The following is a 26,792-nucleotide window of genomic DNA, read 5'->3' as shown; positions in this document are numbered from 1 at the left end:
TAAATATATAAGAAAATCCTATAACTCAAAAGCTAAAAACAAGCAACTTAAAAATGGGCAAAAGAACTGAATAGACATTTTCCCAGACATATGGATGGACAAGTATACAAAAAGATGCTCAACAATGGTATTCATCAGAGAAACACAAACCAAAAAAGCCACAGGGTATCACCTCACATTTGTCTGAACGGTATCAAAAAGACAGGAGACAGTGCATGTTGGTGAGCATGTGGAGCAAAAGCAGCTCTTCTGCACTGTTGGGGTATGAGCAAATATGAATCCTCCATGTGCAGAGCAAACACACCAGTGAAAAATAAAAGCTCTCTATACAGCTCTCTCTAAAGCCCTCTATACAGAACGCTCCACTTTCTCAATTTTCTACCCTGCAGAGCTGAGTAGAAAGCAAGTACCCTGAGAATTTCATAATGGCTTTGCGCCAGCATTAAGATTTTGCTGTCGTATTCAATATGACAGTCTGTCACATTAACACTTCCTCAATATATCACCAATATGAATGTTCTCAAAAACCTCAATACAAACATCATTCCAGGAAGGTGTTTAAAAATTAACTGGAGAAAAAGATAAAGCCAGAGTCAAGAGTGGTCAACAAGAGTGGAAGAAGGTTTTTGACCTCAAAAAAATAGCCATTTTATGGAAGGTAATTAGATCAGAAATAGTCTTAAGTCAAATTTGTATGTGCACATAAATCACCTGGAGATTTTTATTAAAACACGGATTCTCAGGAATTCCCTTGTGGTCCAGTGGTTAGGACTCTGAGCTTCCAATGCAGAGGGCATGGGTTCAATCCCCAGTCAGGGAACTAAGATCATGCTGCATGGTGTGGCAAAAAGAAAGCAAAAATAAAAATACAGATTCTAACTTGGTAGATCTGGAATGGAGCCTAAGACTCCGTATGTCTAACAAACCTCCCAGGTGATGCTGAAACTGATCATTATGGACCAGTTAAGCAGCAAGAGTCCAAACATCAATGAAGGCACCTGGAAAAGAAGGCTCTCCTACAATTCCTCTCTTCGCCATGCCCTTCTCACTTCTCCCTTCCTTCCAACTCCTTTCACTCTCCACTCACCCTCTAGGAAAAGTTAAAATTTTATGCATGGGATATCAGTTCTGATAACATGGCTGATTAGATCATCTGAAAACCTTCCCACATAAAAGCTATTCTAAAATACCAGAAAACAGGGAATTCCCTAGTGGTCCAGTGGTTGGGACTCTGTGCTTCCACTATAGGGGGTCCTGGTTTGATCTCTGGTCGGGGAACTAAGGTCTCACAAGCTGATCAGCATGAACAACAACAACAAAAAAAAAAACAGAACATATTTCAGATGAGGTTTTTAAGTATAGTTGAGCTCACAATAAAATAAAGTCTTAGGGGTTGAAAGCATTGTTAAACTGGAAAGATAAGAGCATCAGGAGATGCTGTGCATCCTGGACCAGTTCCAGTAACCTAGAAATAGGTTTTCTTTCATACATAAAAAAAGATGGAAGACACTGGGTCTGTATGAGGAGTGGTGTAAGAAGTAAGAATACCACATTGTACCAGGACCACCAAAAGGGCACTCACCTCTAAGAAAAAGGAAACTAGAATACATTCACTCAGCAGCATAGGGAGATAGGGGTAAACCCTGACATATCTTGGGTTCTGAGCAGAAAAAATTTCACCTAGAATTCATAACACTGAGTCTAAACCTGAGCAATTTTCACTACTCAAGTGACCCAGAATTCCCGACCAGAAAAATTAGCCTCTGAGTCAGTAATACCTCTGGGGCACCTAGTAGAAGCAAATGCAGTAGAATATAACCTTGTTACACTGTACAAAGTTCAATAAATAAGCCCTGCTAAAGATATGCTAACAATAATGAAATTAAAAACACACAAAGAAACAATCAACAATGAGGAAGAGATAGCAAACAGACAAAAACTTCAAATAATTGAACTACTGGATAAAAACTATTAAAATAAAACTATTTAAAATAATTGAAAATTTAAGAAATATATTTATGAAAACAGAATGAGTAAACCTAAAAATATACCAAATAAAACTTCTAGAAAGGGAAAATCAGTCATTGAAATACAAAACTTGATGGATTGTTTGACCAGTGGAGAAGACAAAGCAGAAGAGATAATTCGTAAACTGGAAAATAGATTTAAGAAAATTATCAAGAAGGCAGGACAGAGAGGTAAGGTGATAAAAATTTTGAAACAGTAAGTCAGAAGATAGTAAGAAAAGGTCTTCAAAATGATGAGAGAAAATGATAACCTAGAATTCTATACCCAGCCAAAATACCATACAAGGTGAGGACAAAATTAATACATTCTCAGACAAACTCTGAAAGAGTTTACAACTAGGAGACACTGACTAAAAGAACCTCAAAGGTTTGTTTTTCAGAAGGAAAGTAATTAAAGTTAGAAGCAATGGGATACAAGATGGAATGACAAGCAACCTATGGCAAACCTAAACACATACTGAAGTTAAAAACCAAAACAATCGCTACTTTAAAGGATAAAAAAGTTAGAGACGTCTCTGGATAGAAAATGGGAGAAGGAAATGGCAACCCACTCCAGTGTTTTTGCCTGGAGAATCCCAGGGACAGAGGAGCCTGGTGGGCTGCCATCTGTGGGGTCACACAGAGTCAGACACGACTGAAACGACTTAGCAGCAGCAACACAATACTGCAAAGCAATTATCCTTCAATTAAAAACAATTTTTTTTAAAAAAAAAGGGTCCATGGATAGCATGAAAAGGGCTGGAGCAGTTTAGCCTCTGTGGACTTTCAAAACCCATCCTCCAGCGTTTGTTTCCAGGATAAGATCCCACCCTGGGGAGGAAATGCAGGAAGCAGAATAAAAGCTGAGCACGACAGAACAACAGAGACATGAAAAAGTGAGGGCCCAGATAAAAATGGAAGAAGAAAGCCAAGGAATCTCAGAAAGCATAGTATTTGTTTAATATTATGCAAAGGCAATAAAGACGTCATACTAAGTCAGAAAAATCATTCGAATCAAGACTCCTTCTTTAACAGTACAGACAAACTGTAATCATCATGCCAAAACCCGGAGAGTACCATTTCCATGAGACCTTCTTGAGGAATCTGCAAGAGCATGCTTCAGACAACAAAAATAACTAGAAATATATTAATATATAAGACTACCAGTGAGCATAAAACACATAACTTATATAATAAAGTACATTAAAAAGGATAGAGTGTAGTATGTGATGGCAGAAAAGTATTTACTACAAGGAAAGGTATTAAGTAACACTACTTAGCTATGGAAGGAGATGAAGAAAACTCCCTCCTCTCTCCCTTGCTTGCTGTGTGCCAGCTCCAGAGCATTTTTTCCTTCACAACTCCCTTCCTAGAAGGAGCCGGAAAACTAGAAAGGGTTCATATGGCCAAGGCCTTATGTGTGCATATTACTGTACAGAAATTAGGAACAGCTGGAATATTCAGGGAAGGACATGAAAAGCCCTTCCCCAGCAGTAGAAAGACGGTTGGTCGTTTAGAGGGAAGTCAGACCAGAGGAGAGGAGTTCTGAGCAGTATTGTGACCCTCAATTTAGCCTCCATACTCTTGAGGGATATGACAGTCCTGTGAGTAAAGGTGGTGCCTTATAGCAGTCAGAAAGAGACGCGAAGGTAGGAAGCTGAGATCTAGATGGGATGGAACTTTAAAGGGAAAACAACACAAAACAGCAAAAACACCCTGGCTAAATTTCCCCTCACAGTCATAGCATTTTTTTAAATTACAAAACAAAGTTTTCTCCCACTGATTACTTAGTGCTTTGTCGGCTTGAGGTAAACAGCACCGTATACTACTCTGACAACCTCGTTTTAAAAATTAAGAATTGAAATTCAGGCTGAGCACTGCTTGAGAAGTCACACAGCCAGGAAGATCCCCAAAGTCCTTGAGATGGCTATCATGGTGTGATTATGGAGACGAGGGCTGAGGGCAGGAGGCATCTGAGCTCTTGGACTCTGTTCCTGGGACACAAACCCAACCCTCAGGGCAGAGGCGAGTCTCATTTCCTTCCTAATTCACCTGGCAAGTGGTTATTCATTCCTCTACAAAACGACATGCCCCGGACACTCTCTGGATTCCAGAGAGTCTTGGACTGAAGTTACCCTGCCACAGAAGTCACAACACTCTTGCTTCAGCGTACACCTCAGTTACGGGTACTTTCAACTCACCAAACACTGAAGGTGGGAAAGGTGACAATCAGGGGGCAATCAAGGGTGATTCCTTCTGTGGAGCAGTGGATGTTGTGGGAGTGGGTGTCAGCTCAGGAGGGACCCCTGTGTGCACCTCTCTTCCCTACACCACCTTCAGCTAGGTCAGCTGGGTACCTTAAAATCTGCCGTGGCAGGACTTTCCACCATGGAAAATGGCAAAAGCTACAAATGAGTGGTTTCATTTGTTTGTTTTTTCCTGAGAGTCAGTTATTAAACGTTTACCAGCTTATCACTGGTCACTAGCAACCATGTTAGTGTGTCTGAGCTTCTGGTGCTCAGAACGAACCTCTTAATTCTTTGTAGAAGAAACAGCACCGCATCCTGCACAAATAGGTATTTATTGCTCTGTGAAAGGAATATTTATCATTTCCTATAGTGCTTCAAGTTTTCAAAGTTTTTAATTTGTCTTCTGGAAAAAAAACGTTAGTCAGCCTGAGCCCTGAACCTCATTCATTTTCACAGCCTCAAAGAACTTTACTCCACAAATGAATCCTTCTTTTCTGGCATTCTTTCAACATATATCCATGCCCAAGTGCCACACTCCACCTTCTTTTGATTTTTTGGAAGACCATCTTTCAATACAACACTGCCCTTCTCTTCAGAGCCAAGACTTTTCAAAGGTGCTTGAATCCTCAGCTTCACCTAGGCTTCCACCCCTTCTCCCTACCCCACACTACACTGTTCTAAGGTCACATAAGCCAGAGGAACCAAATCAACTGGCACCTCAGCCCTACTTTGACTCAATGAAACTCCCTCCTCCCTAACTCCCTTGACAATCTGAGGCACATTTTCCTATGGTTTATCTTCTACCTCTATGCCTACTCCTTCTCCGCACACAGGGCTTCTTCTCCTGACCTGAAATATCTATGTAAATGTATAGAGGAAACTCACCCAACTGACAGCTACAGAGACGTCTGGGGCATTAAGTAATATTGGGGTATAAAGGAGGATGCCTAACTTTAACTCTGTAAAACTTACGAATTGCTTGAATGCTCTATAGAAAGCTGCTACTTACACAAGTTTTAAAAAATTAAGTGACCCCAAGGTTTCATTCTGCTCTATAAACATTCACAGTTCACTATGGACACTGGCCCACAGGGCATTAGCTGCCACCTGCATGCTGCCATCTCCCAATTCTGCTCTAGTCTGTGATCCTAATAAGCTCTAGGCTCTAACACTCAGAAGTCTAAAAGCATCCATCTCCACCTGGATCTTACACATACATATTGCAAACTCAGCACTGCACACCACACCTCGGTTGAACTCCCTCCCACAGGGCAGGGACCATCAGCATCAAACATGAATCAAATGCCTGAGGCTTCCCTGGACCCTTCTTAAACCATCCACCTAGTCAGAAATGCTGATTCTAGGTCCAAATTTCCCTCAAAGCCCTGATCCCCAAACCCTTCTTTAACTCAGGCCCTAATTTCTCATTTATGTTGGGGCAAAACCCGAATTGGTCTTCCTGAGTATAATCTCCCATCTCTTTCAATTTATGCCCCAAACCATAACCAGAAAAATATTACTGAAGTACAGAAACACATCATCCTTCCAACTAAGGCCCCCCATAAATCCCTAATCATCATTTCTAAAGCCCCAAGTGGTTTTCAGAGCACTGAAGATAAAATTGGAACAGAATTCAAAGCTGTTTGTGGTCTTCCTTTACTAAATAGTTCTCATATTCTGTTCAGGTTAAACAACTTTAAGTTCCTGAGAATGTATTTCATTATCACTGTTTGCCAAAGGTCATCTTTGCTAAGCAGCTTTCTTGGAATGGCTTCTTCCTGAAGGCTGGGCTTGGATGCCCTGTGTTTCCATGACACCTGACTAATCATAGTACTTACTATACTACTGTAATAGTTAACTTGTCAGCTTACTACAACCTTCTGAAGACACAATGTCTCACTTCTGTACCTGTACTTGGTCTCAGGGAGGCTAGGAGGGGAAGGGGTAACTGAATAAATATTCATAAATCTGAGTCTTAAAAGGGACTTCAGAATTAATTCTGCTTCTTCCGTATCTTCACTGAATCTGTTATCTCATTTAACTCCCATGCTAAATCAATGTCCAGCCTTTTCAATGCCTCTTGTGATGGGGAAATCACTAGTCAACACTGATGTTCAGCAAGGCCTCCTACCATACATGTACACGGAGTTCACTACAAGGAACTCAAGGCTCACAGTCTGCTGAAACCTTACCCAACAGGAAGTTCAAGCCCCTGCTGTGGCCATGACTGGAAGCTGGCTTCCAGATTCACAGATCTCAGAAACACTGCATGGCCAAAGGAACATTGCCAGGATGGCTGCTAGAAATGAATCCGGAAAGAAGAACCCTGTACCCAGCAAAAAGGAAGCACACAGGCCCAGGAGATAACTGGCACCCAGGGTGGTCCCTTCAACCAAATGGAGAAGCTAAGTCTGCTCAGACTTAAATCCTAGCCAGAAGCAATTTTATCAGTGTTAAACATTTAACCTTTTGGAAAAGAGCTCTTTAAAAACAATCAAGTTGGAACATTTTCATAGAGTTAACACAGCTGGGATTTCCCCAAACTCTTGCTATGCTTTCAATGTTTAGACTCCAGAACTGCCACACTGCAAAAAGAGAAGTCTAATGGCATCATTCAGTCCTAATTCCAAGATAGTCTAAAAGAACAGAGGAAATATGATTAGAATCAATAGTTTTATTGAAGGTTAAGGTACTCAGATGTTAACAGGTTACAGGCAAGGGGAAGGAACAGAAGTCTCAGATGCATTGGTAGAGGAGGGAGGGTACAAACAGCTCTGCCCGACAAGCATTCCAGATCCAAGGCTTCCATACTTCTCCAAGGCTTGATTTCTCATGGGTCACTTTCCATTCAAAGGATTTTAGAGACCAAATGCAATAGATTCCTTCAGTTACCAACCAAGAGTCTTTGGGTCTTCTCTCAGGCAAGGCATCCAGTGAAAATAAGATCTAGTTTTCAGATTCCTCTGGAGGATTAAAAAGTCTCTTTCGCATTGCATTGCCAAGCTCCCTGCTCTTGTTCCTCTTTTCCATGTACTAGAAAATAAAAGGAAGGGGAGAGAAAAGAGACAGCAGATTATATCGCTATTTACATACTAAGCTTATAATATATACACCAATAAAGATATATTTTAAAGGTGCAAGAGGGGTTCTTAGGTAGAGTGGGAAAAAAGTAAAAGCAGATTCAAGTTGAAAAAACTGAGTACATGTAAACAGCTGGACATCAAAATCTTTCAGCTGTCAGATATAGAAAGAAGCCAAAGAAACAACATTAGTGGCAAAGCACTGACCAGGAACTCCAGCTTCCATCCCCTGAGCCCTGACATTCATATCTTTGAGGTACTTACTTGATTTTCTGGGCCAGTAACCTCAAATATAAGGAGTTGGGCTTGATAATCTTTAAGAAGTTTTCTAAGTCTAAAGTTTTGACTCAAGAGTTCTAACATATCTTCTGGAATAGTAGCAATTTTCAAACGTATCTTTTTCTTCATCAAAGGGCCACTTCAAATAACAGATGAAGCACCAGGTCTCTTTAACAAAAACATTCCTTTTATCTGTCCTACATTAATTTTCCTCATAGCCTGCTAGGGGGAGAAGGTATTTTATTGCTTTAAAAGGTTAAAGAAGAAAATTCTAGAACATGGAGGGATACCTGTTCTGAGAAAAATATTTGATATCTCTCTTCATATCATATGAAGCCTCTAAAATCAGCTTGGAAAGAGGATTCTAAAGGTAAGTCTTCAGAAGACAGTACTTTGTAGCCAATAAAATAAGTCATAGAGCAAATTGAAACAGAGTTTATATTAAAATATATGTTATGAAATCTCCAAAAGGAATCAAGATGGCCCCTGAATTAAAAAAAAAAAAAGATACAAAGGGTGACTATTATGTTATTCACAAAATGTCACTAAACAATGCAGAAACCAAACCAAACAAGTAAAAGGAACAAAAGAGGACACTGCAAAAGTAGTATTAGTGATTATTTCAATAAAAAGGACAAAAGCAGCAACACAGCAGTAAAGAGAGGGTCAGAAAGAACTGGCCAGACCTTTTTTCTAGTTAAAAGCTTCAAAGAATGAAGTACTTAAGTGACACCTGAAGGAAATGGTAGGAGGAGAGCATTAGGAGCAGTAAATGGGAAACTGGGAAGCATTAAAAGCAGAGAGGAAATAAATGAGCACAGGTTTGGAGAACTGAAGGATGAAAGAACAGATAGAAAACAATCTATAAATCAGAAAATGAAGCAACATAAAAACCACAGAGAGGACTAGAAAGTGGTCAAGGAGAAAATCTGAAATTTATACAAAAACAAACTGGGACAAAATAAGAATCTAAAATTTAAAGGATTAAATCTACCAACATTCTTCTACCAAATAGTTCCTGACAGTTCAGGACCACCTTGGGGGGAAATTTTCATATGAAGATATAATCACCAAACCAATGACAAAAATCACTAGACTGTGAGGATAAAAAAACCTAAACTTAGGAAAAAGGCTATCTTACACAACTGAAAGCACGTAAGAAATAAATACCTATACCAAATAAAACAGTATGGGCTTACTTTTCCATAATCTTATTTAAAAAGGAAGACAGCCCTAGGTTTAGTTTCCATACAAAATACCCTTTACATATAAAGAAAAAATGTTTCAAAAATCAGTTTAAAATATATACCCATTTGTGCACATGAAGAAAATTATCAGAACTCCAGGAAGTTCTTCAAACAGCAAAGATGCTGTAAAGGGATTCCAGGAAGGAAGGAGGAAAAAAGCCCCAAAGTAGGAACCAGGAAAAAATGATCAAAGATAGATGCTGAATGTCTTCAAATATCTAATATCTTTCAATATGAGGCTCATGGGGGGAGAAAGTTCAAAAGTACAGAAAATAAAATTGGAAGGCAGATTTTTAGTAGTTACATATTTTTAAAGGTTCTGGACATAAAATTTCTGATGAATAAAACAGAAATGGAATTAAATTTCTTTTCAAAGATTTAAAATGCACTCTGTTCGGTCTGCGGTACCTACAAAAAGACAATAAACGTTGGCTATTTGCCCAAGTCCAAGTCATAGCCTAAAGCTGTGTTCAGGAAATGAGTCTTTCCAAACAAGTCAAACTAGATCCCTATGGGCTGTATATACTATAATTATAAAGAAATTCCAAGTTTTAAGGCTGGAAAGAGCCTAAATCTAGCCTCCTCATGTTATACAAGGAAATTGAGGCCCAGAGAGTTTTAGTTACCTGCTAGAGCTAAAAGCTGATCAACAATTCATTCTGCTGTACAGATTCAACTTCTCAAACCTTAAAATTCATCCAGAGGAGTTACAGTGATTATTTTAAGATAGTTGCTTTCATTTATGTACATGCAAAAAAATCAGCAATGTTCCAAAAGATTGTCCCCAGAAGACGCTTTCATTTCTCCTCTTGACTTTAGGGGAAGACATACCTATAAAGTCAAGTTTTGGTGTTATATGAAAACTTGCCAAAAAAAAATTAATAATGGTAGTAATAAATAATATTGCTCCAAAATAGTCTTTTCTACTGCTCAACCATTTCCATCCTTTAATGTTTTCCTTACCTCATTCTTCAAGCATTTTCTCATCTCCCGATCAAGATCATTGCAATGACCAAAAAATTTCAGAATGCTGTGCTAAAAGGAAGAAAAGGGGTAAAATATTTCATCCCATAATATGCTAAGGTCTCTGGCTCAGAACTGAAATATTTAATGTGTCACGTTGTCAATAAGCAAATGGCTAATAATCAAACAGTTAACCCATAAGTACAAAATATACAAATAAATGGGCTTACCCTAGCATTCCTACAAAAAAAGAAGAAATGTTCTATAGGTAGAAATGAAAACTAAGACTTTTCTTTGATAAAAGAGAAGCCTATTAACCTCCCAAAACCTCAAAATGACCTAGTGAAAAGCATTTTATTACCTAATACCCTTTCTTTAAGGGCATGTTATCCATCCTCTATTACAGAGTGATGTCCAAATGCAGTGTAGCCATATTGACATGACAGTAACTTCCTTCATGAGCAAACACCCCTGTCCCATAGAAGAGTTACCTATGAAACACTTGGGGCCAAAGCCATTTTCTCTATTTGCCTCTATTTCTCTCATTTGCCTCTTTTCAAAATGTCATCAAAATAAATTAAAAACACATAACACTAATATTATACAACCTGTATGAGCCATATAAACAAGTCACTAATTCACAATAAAAGGAAATCAATGCTTAATATTCAAAGTCTGCTCTGCTTTGCCATACTTAGTGTGTTTGCACATCGCTATTTTTAAGGGTAGGTCAGAGAGCATGGTGATCTCCTACAATGACATGCCATAAATGCTGAACTTGTAACAATGAGCACTTTTTCCCTTTTCTTTCTAATTAAGGCTTTCATGGAAACCAGACAACACATAATTAGTAATAGTCATGCTATTTCTTTTTTCCCTGTTTCTTTACCACTTTAAATATACTTTTCTTGTCCACACTGAGTAAATGATCAGAGTTTTTCTGGCAAGGATTTAAGGTTTCCTAGTGACTACCTAATGACCTTTTCAGGATAAATAATTCCTGTGCATAAATGGCCTCCTTGACAATACAAAGGGACAATGCTTTTTCATACACCTTCTGGCCAAACAGAAACAATAGACAGGATTAAAATTTTAGAATGTAACACAATATTTCATATTTTACTTTATATTTATTGATATCATCCCATATTCATACACCTTATTTTAAAAATTCAAGACAAAAAAAAATTTTTTTTAAATTCAAGACAAAAGTTAATTTATACTCTCACTTTCACCTCAACATTAAGCCCAAATGAGAATAATATTCTGTCACATTACATGAAAAACAAAACCCAAAAATGCCCCAGTGGCATTGATAAAAGAAATGTCCATGAATTTGGAGGAAAATGGACACATGTATATGTATGCCTGAGCCTCTTTGCTGTCTACCTGAAACTACCACAATATTGTTAATCGGCTATATTCCAATATAAAATAAAAAGTTGAAAAGTAAAAGAAATGCCCTTGGACTGTACTTCTCTTGTATACACATGGCATGAGCCTCCAGTGCCTGGTGTCTATTTCTAGAGAGCAAACTGGCAGAGCTACTGGTTGGGTAAGTGAATCAGTCAGGGTCTGGAGGACAGTGTCCCAGCCACAAGGGACACGACAGTGAGCATGGTGGACCTGGGCCCCACTCTCACAGCCAGAAGGAGAAGAAAATATGAAGTGATCACTATACAGCAGCAGTTCTCCAAGTGTAGTCCCAGGACTACTCAAAACCTCTTCAGGAGAAGGTAAAATCTACCTTCTTAATAACTGAGGATCTTATTTGTTTTGTTTACTTTCATTCTCTCACAAGGGTACAGTAGATTTTTCCAGAGGCTACATGACCTGTAATATCAGCACAGATTGAGCAAAGTGGCAGATATGAGAATCCAGCTGTATTCTATTAAACCAAACATTAAAAAGAACTGCAAAAATGTAAAAGCAATGTCATTCTTTACACCCTTTGTTTTGGAAAAATAAGGTCTTTTTTATTAATGGAAAATAACTATTAACGTGTAATGGTTTACTATTGTCATTTTAAAATAAATTAATATTTTTCAACTTCTCAGTTTTAACTTCTAATTCAACAAATATTGATAGATACAGCCCACATAAACAAAAATTCTTTGGGGTCCTCAATAACTGAAGAATGCAAAGGAATTCTGAGACTAAAAAGTGTGAGAGTAACTGCCATAGAGTTGGAAATAATACGTAAAGTATTACTGAAGTATAGAGTAATTATAGCAAGGGAATCCAGGCCAAGAAAGAAAAGGAAGAGGAAATGACAAATTAAGCAGAATAAAGCCTGGAGGATGATAAAACCTTATCAAGTAAGTGAGAAGTGGAGACAGTGAGAAAACCTTTAAGTTAAACAAAGGGAAAAAGCAAGTAAAAAAGCCTAGGAGACAGAAACACGCTCCAGTACAACTGCAGACAGAGCGAGCAGGAAGGATGCGGGGTAGGAGGGTGGTCAAGCCCAAGTGTAAGTAGGGGCCAGTACACGAAGGCCCCAAAATACAAAGAAATATAGAATTTATTCCACAGGCAAGGGGAGCCATTAAACGGAAACAATTATTAAACTTAGGACTGAGAGATCAGTCTACATGCAGTACAAGTGAATTAAGACAGAGAAGAGGACAAAACAGTCATGGGATCAGGTGACCCCAGTAAGATAATGTCAAAATCAACTGTGTTAAGAATAAACATATAAATCAGTGGAACAGACTAGAGAGCCCAGAAGTAGGCCCATTCACATATGGGCAATTGATTTTTGACAAAAGCACCAAGGTAATTTAGTGGGGAAAGAAAACTCTTCAACAAGTGGTGCTGGAATATCTGGGTATCCACAGGTAGAGAAATAGACCTTGACTCATACCTCACAACATACACAAAAACTAATTTGAATCACAGACCTAAATTTCAAAATCTAAAATTATAAAATTTCCAGAAGAAAAAAATAGGAGAGAACTCTTTGTGACCAGGAAATTGACAAAGATCCCTAGAACAAAAAAAAAACATAAACAATGAATGAAAAACCTAGTAAATTATTATAGACTTCATCAAACTTATAAACTCTTTGTAACACATCTTTAAGAAAATAAAAAAGGACACCACAGACTGGGAGAAAATATTTACAACACATTCTGTATGCTGAATGATAAAAAGAATTCTTACAACTCAATAATAAGACTAACACCCAATTTTTAAATATGGGCAAAAGACATTATGTGAATGTCCAATAAGTACATGAAAAGATGCCTAAAGTCATCAGCCCACGGGAAACATATACTATTACACATCCACAGAATGGCTAAAGTTAAAAAGACAATATCAATTCTTAATCTAGATGGATGGTGGAAATAGTTCGCTGAAAGTGTATTGCCATCAACATTCTTTGAAACAGTATAAATATCGGACTTCACAGGTCATCAACATTCCTTACTACTTCACTTTTAGTCTTAAAATTTTACTCCTTTAAGTAAGAATCTGATATATCTACAGTTTATGAAGAACATGAAGGAAATAATGCATCATGCAAAGCTAAAGAAAAACACAAATGCTTCTTGTAACTGTCTCATACACCAAATATATTTTTTAAAAAAACTTTGACATCTGTAAAAATGTCAAATTTAATGCATTGCAAAAATGGGCTTATTTTCTATTTTGGTTTTAAAAATGGAATTTTATTTCCATTCCACTAACCAGGAGCGCATGGCAATCTACTCCAGTATTCTTGCCTGGAGAATCCCCATGGGCAGGGGAGGCTGGCTGGCTACAGTCCATGGGGTCACAAAGAATCGGACACAACTCAGTGACTGAGTACACAGCAACCATTAAGTAAACCTGCTAAATGAGGCCAGTCAATTTAAATCTAGTTAACATGTAATTGTAAAAAATATTTTAACTTCCTTTAAGCACATAATGATAGATGTCATGGAACATGGATTGTAACTACTATGTATCACTTCAGAATCTCCCTAATAAAACTACCAGGCTTGATTTCTACTCTTCATAAAAAAGAAGCAGTTTCTAAAACCAAATCACAAGCATCAACTGCTCATCTTTACTAAGCTAAGACCCATAACGAAGACATTTCCATTTCCTTCTATTAATGGAGATAACATGTTACATTAGTGTATTGTATCTAGGTTTCATTGTTGCTTCAGGGTTATTTTCTGAACTCTTACATTTTTGTGACATTCCTTAAGCAAGTTAATCAAGACGTTGCATTCTTCAGTATGCAAGTGTGGAGATAAGTCAGGATGCATCTTTAGGAGGAGATGGAACACAGCAGAGCAACCTGTGGATACAAGAGTGTCTTGAATATGTGTGACTGTATTTGTTAATGCAACCTAAAATTATTTTCTGTAAGAAACTTCAGTGACCTCTATCAGAAAAGAAAGGTGACCTTAGGCAAATTAAACCTGAGCCTCACCTTCCTATCCAATGACTTAGATTCCGTGGGTTATCAGGAGTATTTAGAGAACATGCAGGTTCAGAAAAAAGCAGACTCAAGAGACCAGATCCTCGAAATAGGTGCTTAACCAGAAACAGCTTGCCTATTTAACAAGCCTGACTTCAATTACTTTTCCCATACTCCTGAAATAGATGACAACTTATTTTATTCAGGTAAAATCCTACCAGTGAAGAGAACTGGCCTAAATGTATAAGGGTTAAAGGGCCATTAGTCAGTCTCACGTTAGTGTGAATTAATATACACTGCTTTCTTCCTAAGTAACATCTGGCTGAGAAAATCTAACTAAACCATGGGGAGAAACAAGAAGCAGATGTGGATTTTTTTTTTTCAAATTTAGCAGATCTATCCATAAAATGCAATTATTACAATGAAAACAAGAAGCTAAAAATCCCTGAAATTAGGTATAATTGGTTCATTCACAAGAAAAGAAAATTAGCATCCAAGGTCTAAAATAAAATATTATTTTAAGGTATTTGCTATAGTTACATTCACCTATTTCTCTATTCACCCATTTCTCTCTTAAACCAATTCTTTATGACCCAGAAGAGATTACCAAAGGAAAGAACCAATTAACTACTTTAGTCTTTTAAAAGTTCCAAGAAAGAAAACCTAGCAGAAATCATGACAGTAGGTTGGGCAAAAGTGAGTGAAATGAAGTCGCTCAGTCGTGTCCGACTCTTTGCAACCCCATGGACTGTACCCTACCAGGCTCCCCCGTCCATGGAGTCTTCCAGGCAAGAGTACTAGAGTGGGTTGCCATTTCCTTCTCCAGAGGATATTCCTGACCCAGGGATCAAACCCAGGTCTCCCACATTGTAGGCAGACGCTTTATCGTCTGAGCCACCAGGGAAATCCATTAGGTTGGGCAAAGATACATCAAAATCCGTAAAAGAATAAATTGGTTAAAACTTATCAAAATTAAAAATTTCCATTTTCAAAATTAAGAAAATGAAAAGACAAGTCACCCTCTGGGTGATAGTGACATGTCAATGTAGGCTCATCCATTGTAATTAGCATACCACTCTTGGAGGATGTTGACTGTGGGAGAGAGGCAGGGTATGCGTAGGCAGAGGGGTCCTAGGGGGTCTCTCTGTACTTTCTGCTCAAATTTGCTATGAACTTAAAACTGTTCTAAAAAAAAAACAGTGTAGCTCCTCTATAAGCTACACACTAAAGGAAAATATTTGCAAATCATATATGACAAAGGATTTGCACCTAAAACATATAAAGAAAGTTTACAAACAATCCAGTGTTTAAAATATACCCCCAAAATGAGCAAAAGATTTAAATAGATATTTCACCAAAGAGGATATAGGAATGGTAAATTAAGCACATAAAAAGATGCTGAACATCACTAGTCACTAGGGAAATAGAAATTTAAACCACAATGAGATACTACTATACATCCACCAGAATAGCTATAATCAAAAAATTAGACAATAGCAAGCACTGCTTACAATGTGGTGGAAAGGGATCTCATACAATGCTACTGGGAAGGTTAAGTAGCATAGACACTTTAGAAAACTATTTAGTAGTTTCTTAAGTTAAACCCAAACGTAACATATGACCTAGAAATTTCTCTCTTAGAACATACCCAAGAGAAAGGAAAATATATATCCCCACAAAGATTTACATATGAACGGTCATAGCATTATTCATAATAGTCAATACTGTAAACAATCCAAATGTCTAACAACCAAGTACTGGATAAACAAATTTGTGTATTTATTCAATGGGACACTATTTAGCACTAAAAAGGAACAAACTTATACATGTGCCAACATGGAGGAATCTCAAAAGCACTAAGCTAAATGAAATAAAGCAGACTCAAAAGACAGTACTGTATGATTCTATTTACATGCAATGTCTAGAAAAGGCAAATTTGTAGAGGCAAAAGTTGATCAATGTGGAGGACCAAAAGTGAGTGAGGATTACTTTGCAAATGGCAAAAAGAAAACTTTGGGTGACAAAAATGTTCTAAAATAGGATTGTGGTAATGGTTGCATAATTGTATAAGCTTTCTAAAATCACTTAATTCACTTAGAATGGGCAAATTTTACAGTATGTAGATTATGCCTTAATAAAGCTGTGAAAAAAGTTTCAAGAAATTCAAACAGCCTATCCACCTTCTACTCTTGACAAACGAAATCCTTAAAAATGACTAAACAAATAATTGCAGAGAATTATACCTACTACTTCAGATTTCAACTTATAAAAGTATCAAATCACTGTTCCACTGAGTGACTAATAACCTCAATCCCACCCCCTGCCACACACACAAACATACCACAGCTAAAGATCACAAATCAGGCCATTGTGCCAAGTTAAAATACTTGAGTATTTGAAATGGAAACTGAAAATGCAGCCAAGTTCAAGTTTTATTTGCCTGTCACTGACTACGATCTTTTTAAATGATATAAAAATTCTGCCTCAGGAAAAAAAGGTCTCAAACAGTACAGCAATTTAAGCCATCTAATATTATACCAATATTATACACCTACACTTATATATAGTAAAAGTTATCTGGCTTCTGCCTTGCTTATTTTTTCTGAAGGAAGATGTACACTGGTTTTAGTCATCTAGAAAATGTCTTTAACATTTTATTTTTAAAGTATATTTAACAAAACATTTTTGCATATATCTATGAACCAGCCCTCAAATGTGTGCTTTTACAGTTCAGAAACAAACTTCTGAGGTACTGAAAGCCCTCTCTAATTGGCAAAGTAAATACTTAAGAAAACTCTTGGGTACTGAGATAAACACACATATGCACACTGTACATAAGCAAAAATATATACCATGGTACATATATTTTTTTTCCTTCCTTAAAAGTTTACTTCAAATATGTATGCTACTATACACACAGCCATGGTGTACTTCTATCTACTTATCTTCCCTTCTACCTACTTATCCTAGATGATTATATCAAATAAGAAAATGGTTTCATATATAGTAGTTTCCTTTTCTTGTTCTTGGTGAAAGCTACTATTTAACTTAAAGCTCTGAACACTTATCCCTTACCTAACAAATTCCTCGTTTTATCAATCATTCCCCTCTTGCCTCTACCCCATTTTTTAGTTAGATATTCTCTTCCCCCCCTTTCCTTCCATCTACCAGCTTCGGCTAACTGTTGCTGCATACAAATATGTACTGGGGTACTCTTGGGTATAATATACAAAGTATAACTATAAAACAATAATATTGTTCTTAGAGCACATTTAAATGAGTGCTGACACCTTTCAGTAGTCATCTTTAACAGCCTATTCTAATAACACTATTATAACTCAAGTAACATTTTATGAAATGAATAAAAGTCAAATATATATTCCATATTCTTATTTTTAAAATTTGTTCAAAGCCATAATAATATATTATTAGAATAGAAACAATTTGTTGAATACTTACAATGTGCAGGCACAAGTCTTATAATTCTTCCAATAACTGTAAGAAGCAGGTACTTTTTAAAATTCAGTTAAACCATAAGAAATTGCTTTTTTGTAGGTCAAAATATGTTACTCATATTTTCATAGCAAAACTAAGCCCCAGGTCACACAGTAAATAGCAGAGTTACTGCTAAGTCACTTCCGTCGTGTCCGACTCTGTGCAACCCCATAGACAGCAGCCCACCAGGCTTCCCTGTCCCTGGGATTCTCCAGGCAAGAACACTGGAGTGGGCCGCCATTTCCTTCTCCAATGCATGAAAGTGAAAAGTGAAAGTGAAGCCGCTCAATAGTGTCCGACCCTCAGCGACCCCATGGACTGCAGCCTTTCAGGCTCCTCCATCCATGGGATTTTCCAGGCAAGAGTACTGGAGTGGGGTGCCTTTGCCTTCTCCAAACAGAGTTACTACCCAACGTAATCTCTCACCGTGACAGATTTCTCCCACTTTCAAAATAAGAAAGATATGCCTTCCCAGCAGTTTGTGAATGAAAATAAATACAGATAGAAAAAACTACTCCCCAAAGAACCTCTGGTTAGCTACAAGTTCAACAGGGACTAACCGCAGGCTGAGGTTCAAAGAAGTCAAAGAAGTCAATGTAACACTATCCTGTATTACTAGAAACAAGAGTATCTGTCTACATCAAGAAAAAGAAAAGTATAGTGCTTGTTCTGATCAGCCATGTCCAGAATACTGACAATCTGAATATCCCTGGGGCGAATGCTCAGGAAGGAGATGGCTCTGACATTAGGTTTAAACAGGAAGCCACTCATGAAATTGGGAATATTTACTAAGGGAAACCCACAACAGAGAAAATGGATAAAAGGAACAGCCAGGTTAAGTAGGACAAGTAATGGATTTGAAGGGAGAACATGTGGGTCTGAAGGTAAAAACTATGGACACAGCTATTCACAAGTTATATCACTTTGGCTACTTAATCTGAAACGTAAGTATCTTCTTCCATAAAATGGAATTAGCTCTAGACCTATATCAAGAGTAAGTGTGACAAATGTAGTATCATTAGTAATCTGAAGTGTTCTGTCACCTGATGGGAAAGGCTGAACTGAACTGACTCTGAGATGTGTCCGAGGACAGGACTGGAAATCAAACTGGAAGTTACAGGGACAGATGTCATTTTCCTGGAGCTGTCCAACATTGAAACAAGCTGCTGTGTGAACTTCTCATTTATCTGGCCTCTTGTGCCCAAGAGACTGGCTAAGTAAAGATGTCACAGAGTATATTCTTACATTGCATCCTTTTTTTCTCAAATCTAAGTTCACAATTAAATTTAAGCCATTTCTCAAAATAAAATTTGCACTCAAAGGATAAACACTTGTTACTGTTAAGAATACAGAAAACAGTTTCAAAAAGTAGCACCAAGATAATTACAAACAAACACACTGTATAAAAAAAAAAAGTGAAGGAAACATTCATTTGTGGTAAGATTTAGTGTAAGGGTGTTCTAATGAGAAAGAGAGGGATAACTCTATCCAAACAGTTATTATTTAGTTAAACACAAAACTTCAGTCCATTTGTACACTGGCATTTAGAAACGATCAGAACAGTTTACTTCTCACAATTACAACTCTTCTCTCCCCATGCCAATCCCATCTACTTCCTCAGGTATGCACAGATTGATACCAAAATAGTCTGCTTGAACTCGTAAAAATGTTCATCTGTGACATCTGACATTTTTATAACTGTCTAATAGGTCCCTGCAAAGCAATCCTAACTTTTACTTGGGGGTGAGCTGGGACAGTCGAAGCAATAGGGAGCTCTCGCTAAAGATACAAAATTTATGATTTTATTTTATTCACTGCTTCACCTTATTCTACCAACTCTGAGGTAAAATCTAACAAGTAGTCCATGATAGATTTCAACCACCAGGTGGCACAATTTTAGAAGAAAAAAACAACACAAGCAATATATGAATTCTAGTGTAGAAAAAAGAGGAAACATTCTAATAACACACTTTAGATCTATAATCACAAGAGGGAAACCCTATATTTTAATGCCACTAAGGCTTTATTTAGAGAGATTTTGCTATTGTGTGGCTTCACCAGAAAGAAATTCACACTACAGTTACAATTTCTAATGTAATTTTAAAACAAGGCCAGAAGTCTCTTGTTCAGAGCCTAAAGAATCTGTTCTCCAGGAAAAACCTGCTCTCTAAAACATATATTTTTTTAAAGTCTAATTTCAGAAAGCTCTGGAATTAGTTAAATTAGTATCTCTCTACTTCAAACCTCATTGTATTGAGCAGAAGTAGCAGACATAGCAGGGGACGACGTTCCCCACCCACTTTTACTTATTACAGCTGCAAAATGACCAAATCTAAACAGAGGCTTCAGATTAGGTGACAAGTGCTCCGAGTACAGACCATGCCCCTGCTGCTACTGAGAGCAACCTCACGTCATTTAAGGCATGGGCCCAGTTGTAGCGTTCCCTGAACTAGGATTTATCACCACTTTCTTGGTGCTGAGCCCTCTGTCAAATCACGTGAAGTTCAGAGCAAAAAAAAAAAAAAATTAGTCCATAACCATCAAAGAACACACAGGCTAGTAGGGGAGGAGATATTCTCCTAAATGCACATAGTATATGCCCAATAAATGTTTCCTGAATGCAGTACGATCACAGATTTGAGCACTGATTCAGACCTTAACATAGTTTTTCTTTTTTAAAAAAGGTGGGAAATGAGTATCGTTTTAAATCAACCAAACATGTGCAGCAGCCTGTATGAACAGGACTTGTGTCTCCTTTATGCAAACTTCCTTTATGCATTTAAATCAGTACTAGGACTTACTTAACTCTTCATAAACTACTTACTACTTACTTACGTGAAACAAGCTCGGTCATCTTTAAATACAATAAAAGGGATCTGCCTTTTCTTGAAAAGTCTACTGATGAGGATCTTACTGGATTCTGGCATCGCAGGACGGACTGGTGGAAAATTTCACTGCAGCTGAGAGGCGCCCTAACAGGCTCCCACCAGCAAACCCTGAACGCCAGGATCCCCAAGAGCAATAACAAGCATACACCGTAGGGAGCGCTCACCGTGTCAGACACGTAGTTAAGCGCTTCTCACAACCTAGGCGCTGGATTACACCCATTTCTCAGGCGAGGACACCGAGGAGGGAGGAGCCTGCCCAAGGTCACCAGCTCGAGAGTTGTGGGGCAGAGCGCGAATGTCTACCCCGCTCAACTACCAGCGCATCCTCAGAGAATGCCGGAGGGCGGAGAGCTCAGGTCGACCGAGTCCGCCCCGGGAAACCCAGTGCGGCGGTCCCGACCCCCGCGGCCGGCGGGAAGTCCCAGCAGGACGGGACACGGCGGGGCGCGACCGTGAGGGACCTGAGCGGGGGCCGGTGGGTGTCCCGCGGCCGGGAAGAGAGCGCGCCTCCGAACGGCCCGGACCCCCGAGACTCACCCGACTCGCGGCCACAGCCGGAGAGCGGAAGCGGTATTCACCCGCGAAGACTCTGCGCCTCCAAACGCGCGGTCTGGACGCCGGAGCCGGGCCCGCTCCGGGTGGCGAAGACACGGCGCCCTCCACTGCTGACACCGCGGGGCCAGCCCCCGCCGCTCGCCGCCTCAGGCGCCTGCGCCGCCCCGCCTGGACGGGCCCATTTTCAGGCGCTGGGAGGGGAGGGAGAGCGAGTCCGCCGAGGCGCCGCGAGCCTAAACTTGAAGGGGAACCGGCAAGCCAGATTCTGTGGCTGGGCTTAAGGCATTAAAAAAACATTCTCTGCTGAGAAGAGGGAGGCGGGGGGCTCGGCGCGTTTCACTTCTGTCGCTCTCCTCACACGGTCCCCTGTGCCGAGGGTACAGCCCAGAGTTGGCGCCCCCCGGTGGGCGGGGCTCCAGGACGGCGGGAACTGCAATTGGTGGTTTTGAAGGTGCCGCGGGCGGGAAGAGTCGCTGAGGAGAGAGCCGGCCGGCGATGTGGGTAAGAGAACCCGGGGCGTGGGATTGGGCGGGACGTGGCGGGAGCCTAGAAAGAGCCACGTCCCGCGACTCTGAGGCGACTCTCTTGTGAACTGCCACGGGTCCCAAGGTGAGGGACTGGTCCTTGGTCTCGGGCCTGAGGCGGGGAACTTCGGTTGTGGCTGAGGCGAAGAGGGCGGAGATGCTGGATCGTGACGTCACATCCGCCCCGCTGGGGCGGAGCCTTAGGTGGGGCCTGCGTCATGCTGGCGCCGCCCAGAGCCCTCAAGGGCTAAAGTCAGTCTTCGGTTGCTGCTTCTTCCGAGTTGGGTGTTTTGATTTTGGGGTAACCTTGGCGTCCGTCCTTTTTAGTCTCGAATTACTCCTGCTCCTTGTGGCAGCTCTTCGGCGGTGTATATTTACAGGAACCTTTTGGGTCATGCTTTCATTCAGCTGTTATATCTCGTGTACCTACTATATGCCAGACAGTGTGCCACGCGCAGCGAAGTAGAAAGAAGTTAGATAATCACAGGGAATCAGAAGAGTTTATTCAAGGGCTTCCAGTTTTATAGATGAGGTTGCATTCCCTCCATTTCTTCTTTCTGTCATAATTCTTTAGAATGACATTCCCAAACTTTAGCCAGAATTAAGACTTTTAATTGTAAAAATGCAGAAATCTCAAGCACTTCCCCCGCATTCCCCTCCCCTAGTTTAAATCATTGAGCCCAGGAGTCTGCGTTTTAACAACCACCCCCACCTCCAGTGTTTTTGATGGGGGACGTTGGCTTGATATTGTCACTGGCTAATCCTTCCCAGGTTGTTTATCTCCTCAGGCGCGGCTTCTTAGGGAGAGTATCTAATACTTCGGGGCTTCCTATTCAACAAGTATTTCCACTAAGACAGTTCTTGGGCTGAAACTGTTCTAGATTCTAGGAAGGCAGGTGTGAATAAGACAAACATAGTTCCTGCCCTAGTGGAGCTTAATCATATATAATCATATAATAAATCATATGCCATTCAACAAACACTTAAATGGTGGAAATAATTCATAGCCACGATCCTTTTAGGGGACTCTCTTCTGTTTGTCCTTGTGTATCCTGTAGTCTTGGAAGCGGATGAGATTGACAGACTGACTAATGCTTCTTGTCATAAACACGGCCCTCCTCACCTCCTCCTCTGTGCCTTTTCTCTCTCCTCTCTGCCTGTCTGGAGGCCTCCTTCTCCCCTTGATGGCCCCAAGGCTTTTGCACTTGTTGTTCCATCTGCCTGGAGAGTTCCTCCAACAACCAGCCACATGGCTCACTCTTCCTCCCCCAAAAATTGGCTCAAATGCCACCTTCTCTCAGGCCTCCTCTCCATTCCCCTCTGCCCCCACCCATTCCGAGCCTGCTCCATATTCACTGCTACTAGCTTCCTAACATTGCTCCCTTTTCTCCTCAGCACTTACCACTTTTAACATTTTTTGTGATTTTCCTGTTGCCTGTCTTTCCCAGCTAGGAAGGACACTTCCTACTGGCAGGAATTTTTGTCATTTTTGGTTAAAGTTCTATCCCCTGTTCCTAAAAAAGTGCCTAGCACTAATGGTTGCTTAGTAATTTGATACATGAATAGGTAAATGAGTGATTCAGTTACTATTGCTATCAAAAGATCAAAATACTCTAGCCAAGAAAGAGAGAACACTAATTTTTAAAAACCTTAAAACATGTTTAAATATACACTTAAGAGAAAATCCTCTTGTTGAAATACTCTGCAGAATGCCTGAAAATTTTGGGTGTTTCACCTACAAATCATAATTCTGGCTAAAATTATGATGCTGAAAATTCACTAAGTTGTACTTTTGTGTTTGTTTAATACTTTGTTGTGCTGTTTTTATTTTTATTAAAGTACCAAAGAGATGGATGAAACTCTTGCTGAGTTTTTCAGGAGGACCATCTTGAAAATCCCAATGACGGAAATGATGACAATCCTAAAAACCTGGAATTTTTTGTCTGAAAACCAACTGCAGACCGTAAACTTTCGGCAGAGAAAGGAATCTATTGTTCAGGACTTGGTTCTGCTTTGCGAGGTAACAGTGTTCAAAGTGACTAACATTGAATATCATGCTACACTTAGGTTTTCCTCTCTCTTTCCTTTCCTTAGCCCAAAAGAGATTTAAGTAGCTCTAGGCTATGACGTGAGGAGGGCTCTGTCCCACTATAGTGGAAAAGGTGCTAATTTTTAATTGGATTTTTCAACTTGCAAAGAATGCTTATAAATTAGTGGGAAAAAAAAAAAGTAAATACCAAGGGAGAAGAAACAGACAAAGAAGTTAAAATAATGAGCAGTATTCTTTCTTTAAACTATCAGATTGTCAAAGATGAAAAGATAATACTCAAATATGTTGACCAAATTATGCAGAAAGAGACACTCTCTTTCACATGTATTTATTTACTTATTTGCTTTTTATTTTAAAGTGATTTCAGGCTTTCAGAAAAGTTGCAAGTATTGTACAAAGAATTTTACTATACCCTTATATTCCCACTTGACTTCACATTCCAGGATGTCTGGCTCTAGGTGAGTGATCACACCATCGTGATTATCTTGGTCGTGAAGATCTTTTTTGTACAGTTCTTCTGTGTATTCTTGCCACCTCTTAGTATCTTCTGCTTCTGTTAGGGCCATACCATTTCTGTCCTATATCGAGCCTATCTTTGCATGAAATGTTCCCTTGGCATCTCTAATTTTCTTGAAGAGATCTCTAGTCTTTCCCATTCTCTTGTTTTCCTCTATTTCTTTGCCTTGATCCCTGAGGAAGGCTTTCTTATCTCTCCTTGCTATTCTTTGGAACTCTGCATTCAAATACTTATATCTTTCCTTTTCTCCTTTGCTTTTCTCTTCTCTTCTTTTCACAGCTATTTGTAAGGCCTCCCCAGACAGCCATTTTGCTTTTTTGCATTTCTTTTCCATGGGGATGGTCTTGATCCCTGTCTCCTATACAATGTCACAAACCTCTGTCCATAGTTCATCAGGCACTCTATCTATCAGATCTAGTTGCTTAAATCTATTTCTCACTTCCACCATATAATCATAAGGGATTTGATTTAGGTCATACCTGAAAGGTCTAGCGGTTTTCCCTACTTTCTTCAATTTAAGTCTGAATTTGGTAATGAGGAGTTCATGGTCTGAGCCACAGTCAGCTCCTGGTCTTGTTTCTTTTTGACTGTGTAGAGCTTCTCCAACTTTGGCTGCAAAGAATAATAATCAATCTGATTTCGGTGTTGACCATCTGGTGATGTCCATGTGTAGAGTCTTTTCTTGTGTTGTTGGAAGAGGGTGTTTGCTATGACCAGTGCATTTTCTTGGCAAAACTCTATTAGTCTTTGCCCTGCTTCATTCTGTACTCTAAGGCCAAATTTGCCTGTTGCTCCAGGTGTTTCTTGACTTCCTACTTTTGCATTCCAGTCCCCTATAATGAAAAGGACATCTTTTTTGGGTGTTAGTTCTAAAAGGTCTTGTAGGTCTTCATAAAACCATTCAACTTCAGCTTCTTCAGCATTACTGGTTGGGGCATAGACTTGGATTACTGTGACATTGAATGGTTTGCCTTGGAAATGAACAGAGATCATTCTGTCATTGTTGAGATTGCATCCAAGTACTGCATTTCTGACTCTTTTGTTGACCATAATGGCTACTCCATTTCTTCTAAGGGATACCTGCCCTCAGTAGTATATATAATGGTCATCTGAGTTAAATTCACCCATTCCATTCCATTTTAGTTCACTGATTCCTAGAATGTCGACGTTCACACTTGCCATCTCCTGTTCGTCTACTTCCAATTTGCCTTGATTCATGGACCTGACATTCCAGGTTCCTATGCAATATTGCTCTTTACAGCATCGGACCTTGCTTCTATCACCAGTCACATCCACAACTGGGTATTGTTTTTGATTTGGTCCATCCCTTCATTCTTTCTGGAGTTATTTCTCCCCTGATCTCCAGTAGCATATTGGGCACCTACTGACCTGAGGAGTTCCTCTTTCAGTATCCTATCATTTTGCCTTTTCATACTGTTCATGGGGTTCTCAAGGCAAGAATACTGAAGTGGATTGCCATTCCCTTCTCCAGTGGACCACATTCTGTCAGACCTGTCCACCATGACCCGCCCATCTTGGGTGGCCCCACGGGCATGGCTTAGTTTCATTGAGTTAGACAAGGCTGTGGTCCTAGTGTGATTAGATTGACTAGTTTTCTGTGAGTATGGTTTCAGTGTGTCTGCCCTCTGATGCCCTCTTGCAACACGTACCGTCTTACTTGGGTTTTTCTTACCTTGGACGTGGGTTATCTCTTCACAGCTGCTCCAGCAAAGCGCAGCCGCTGCTCCTTACCTTGGATGAAGGGTATCTCCTCACCACCGCCCCTCCTCACCTTGAACGTGGAATAGCTCCTGTAGGCCATCCTGCGCCCGCCCAGCCACGACCAAGATATCTTCATGACCAAGATAATCACGATGGTGTGATCACTCACCTAGAGCCAGACATCCTGGAATGTGAAGTCAAGTGGGCCTTAGTAAGCATCATTACGAACAAAGCTAGTGGAGGTAATGGAATTCCAGTTGAGCTACTTCAAATCCTGAAAGATGATGCTGTGAAAGTGCTGCACTCAATATGCCAGCAAATTTGGAAAACTCAGCAGTGGCCACAGGACTGGAAAAGGTCAGTTTTCATTCCAATCCCAAAGAAAGGCAATGCCAAAGAATGCTCCAACTACCGCACAATTGCACTCATCTCACATGCTAGTAAAGTAATGCTCAAAATTCTCCCAGCCAGGCTTCAGCAATACGTGAACCATGAACTTCCAGATGTTCAAGCTGGTTTTAGAAAAGGCAGAAGAACCAGAGATCAAATTGCCAACATCTGCTGGATCTTGGAAAAAGCAAGAGAGTTCCAGAAAAACATCTATTTCTGCTTTATTGACTATGCCAAAGCCTTTGACTGTGTGGATCAGAATAAACTGTGGAAAATTCTGAGAGAGATGGGAATACCAGACCACCTGACCTGCCTCTTGAGAAACCTATATGCAGGTCAGGAAGCATCAGTTAGAACTGGACATGAAACAACAGACTGGTTCCAAATAGGAAAAGGACTACGTCAAGGCTGTATAT

General features: G+C 39.6%; 2 protein-coding genes and 1 non-coding gene across 3 annotated transcripts in view; 2 read left to right on the top strand and 1 right to left on the bottom strand.

Moving 5' to 3' along the window:
- Window positions 1-747: 747 nt before the first annotated feature.
- Window positions 748-820, top strand: TRNAG-UCC. The gene has a single exon. It is a non-coding gene; the product is annotated as a tRNA-Gly (tRNA).
- A 6,094-nt stretch (window positions 821-6,914) lies between these two features.
- Window positions 6,915-21,850, bottom strand: CMC2 (C-X9-C motif containing 2). Its single transcript, XM_040253573.1, has 4 exons — window positions 21,156-21,850; window positions 14,000-14,112; window positions 9,825-9,896; window positions 6,915-7,288 (listed from the first exon to the last, which is right to left on the bottom strand). The coding sequence occupies exons 2-4, from the start codon at window positions 14,078-14,080 to the stop codon at window positions 7,202-7,204; spliced, it is 240 nt and encodes a 79-aa protein (XP_040109507.1). The 5' UTR covers window positions 14,081-14,112; window positions 21,156-21,850; the 3' UTR covers window positions 6,915-7,201.
- CENPN (centromere protein N) overlaps window positions 21,587-26,792 on the top strand; it is a 24,148-nt gene continuing 18,942 nt past the window's right edge. The window contains exons 1-2 of the mRNA XM_040253572.1: window positions 21,587-21,674; window positions 23,537-23,717. Of these exons, the coding sequence (XP_040109506.1) occupies window positions 23,547-23,717 (171 nt within the window). The 5' untranslated portion in view covers window positions 21,587-21,674; window positions 23,537-23,546. The remainder of the gene's footprint in view (window positions 21,675-23,536; window positions 23,718-26,792) is intronic.

The sequence above is a fragment of the Oryx dammah genome, unplaced genomic scaffold (genome assembly GCF_014754425.2).
Source record: "Oryx dammah isolate SB20612 unplaced genomic scaffold, SCBI_Odam_1.1 HiC_scaffold_13, whole genome shotgun sequence".
In the NCBI taxonomy this organism is placed as follows: Eukaryota; Metazoa; Chordata; class Mammalia; order Artiodactyla; family Bovidae; genus Oryx; species Oryx dammah.
Note: the sequence above shows the minus strand (reverse complement) of the source record. Positions and strands in the feature narration are given on the sequence as shown.

Bases quoted from the DNA above. Each gene is read 5' to 3' on its own strand.
- CMC2 (XM_040253573.1), bottom strand. From the start codon at position 14,080: ATGCATCCTGACTTATCTCCACACTTGCATACTGAAGAATGCAACGTC. The intron at 9,897-13,999 runs GTAAGAGTTCAG...TCTTCCTTTTAG, and splicing joins TTAAGGAATGTCACAAAAAT to CACAGCATTCTGAAATTTTT. The intron at 7,289-9,824 runs GTAAGGAAAACA...TTTATTTTCTAG, and splicing joins GAAAATGCTTGAAGAATGAG to TACATGGAAAAGAGGAACAA.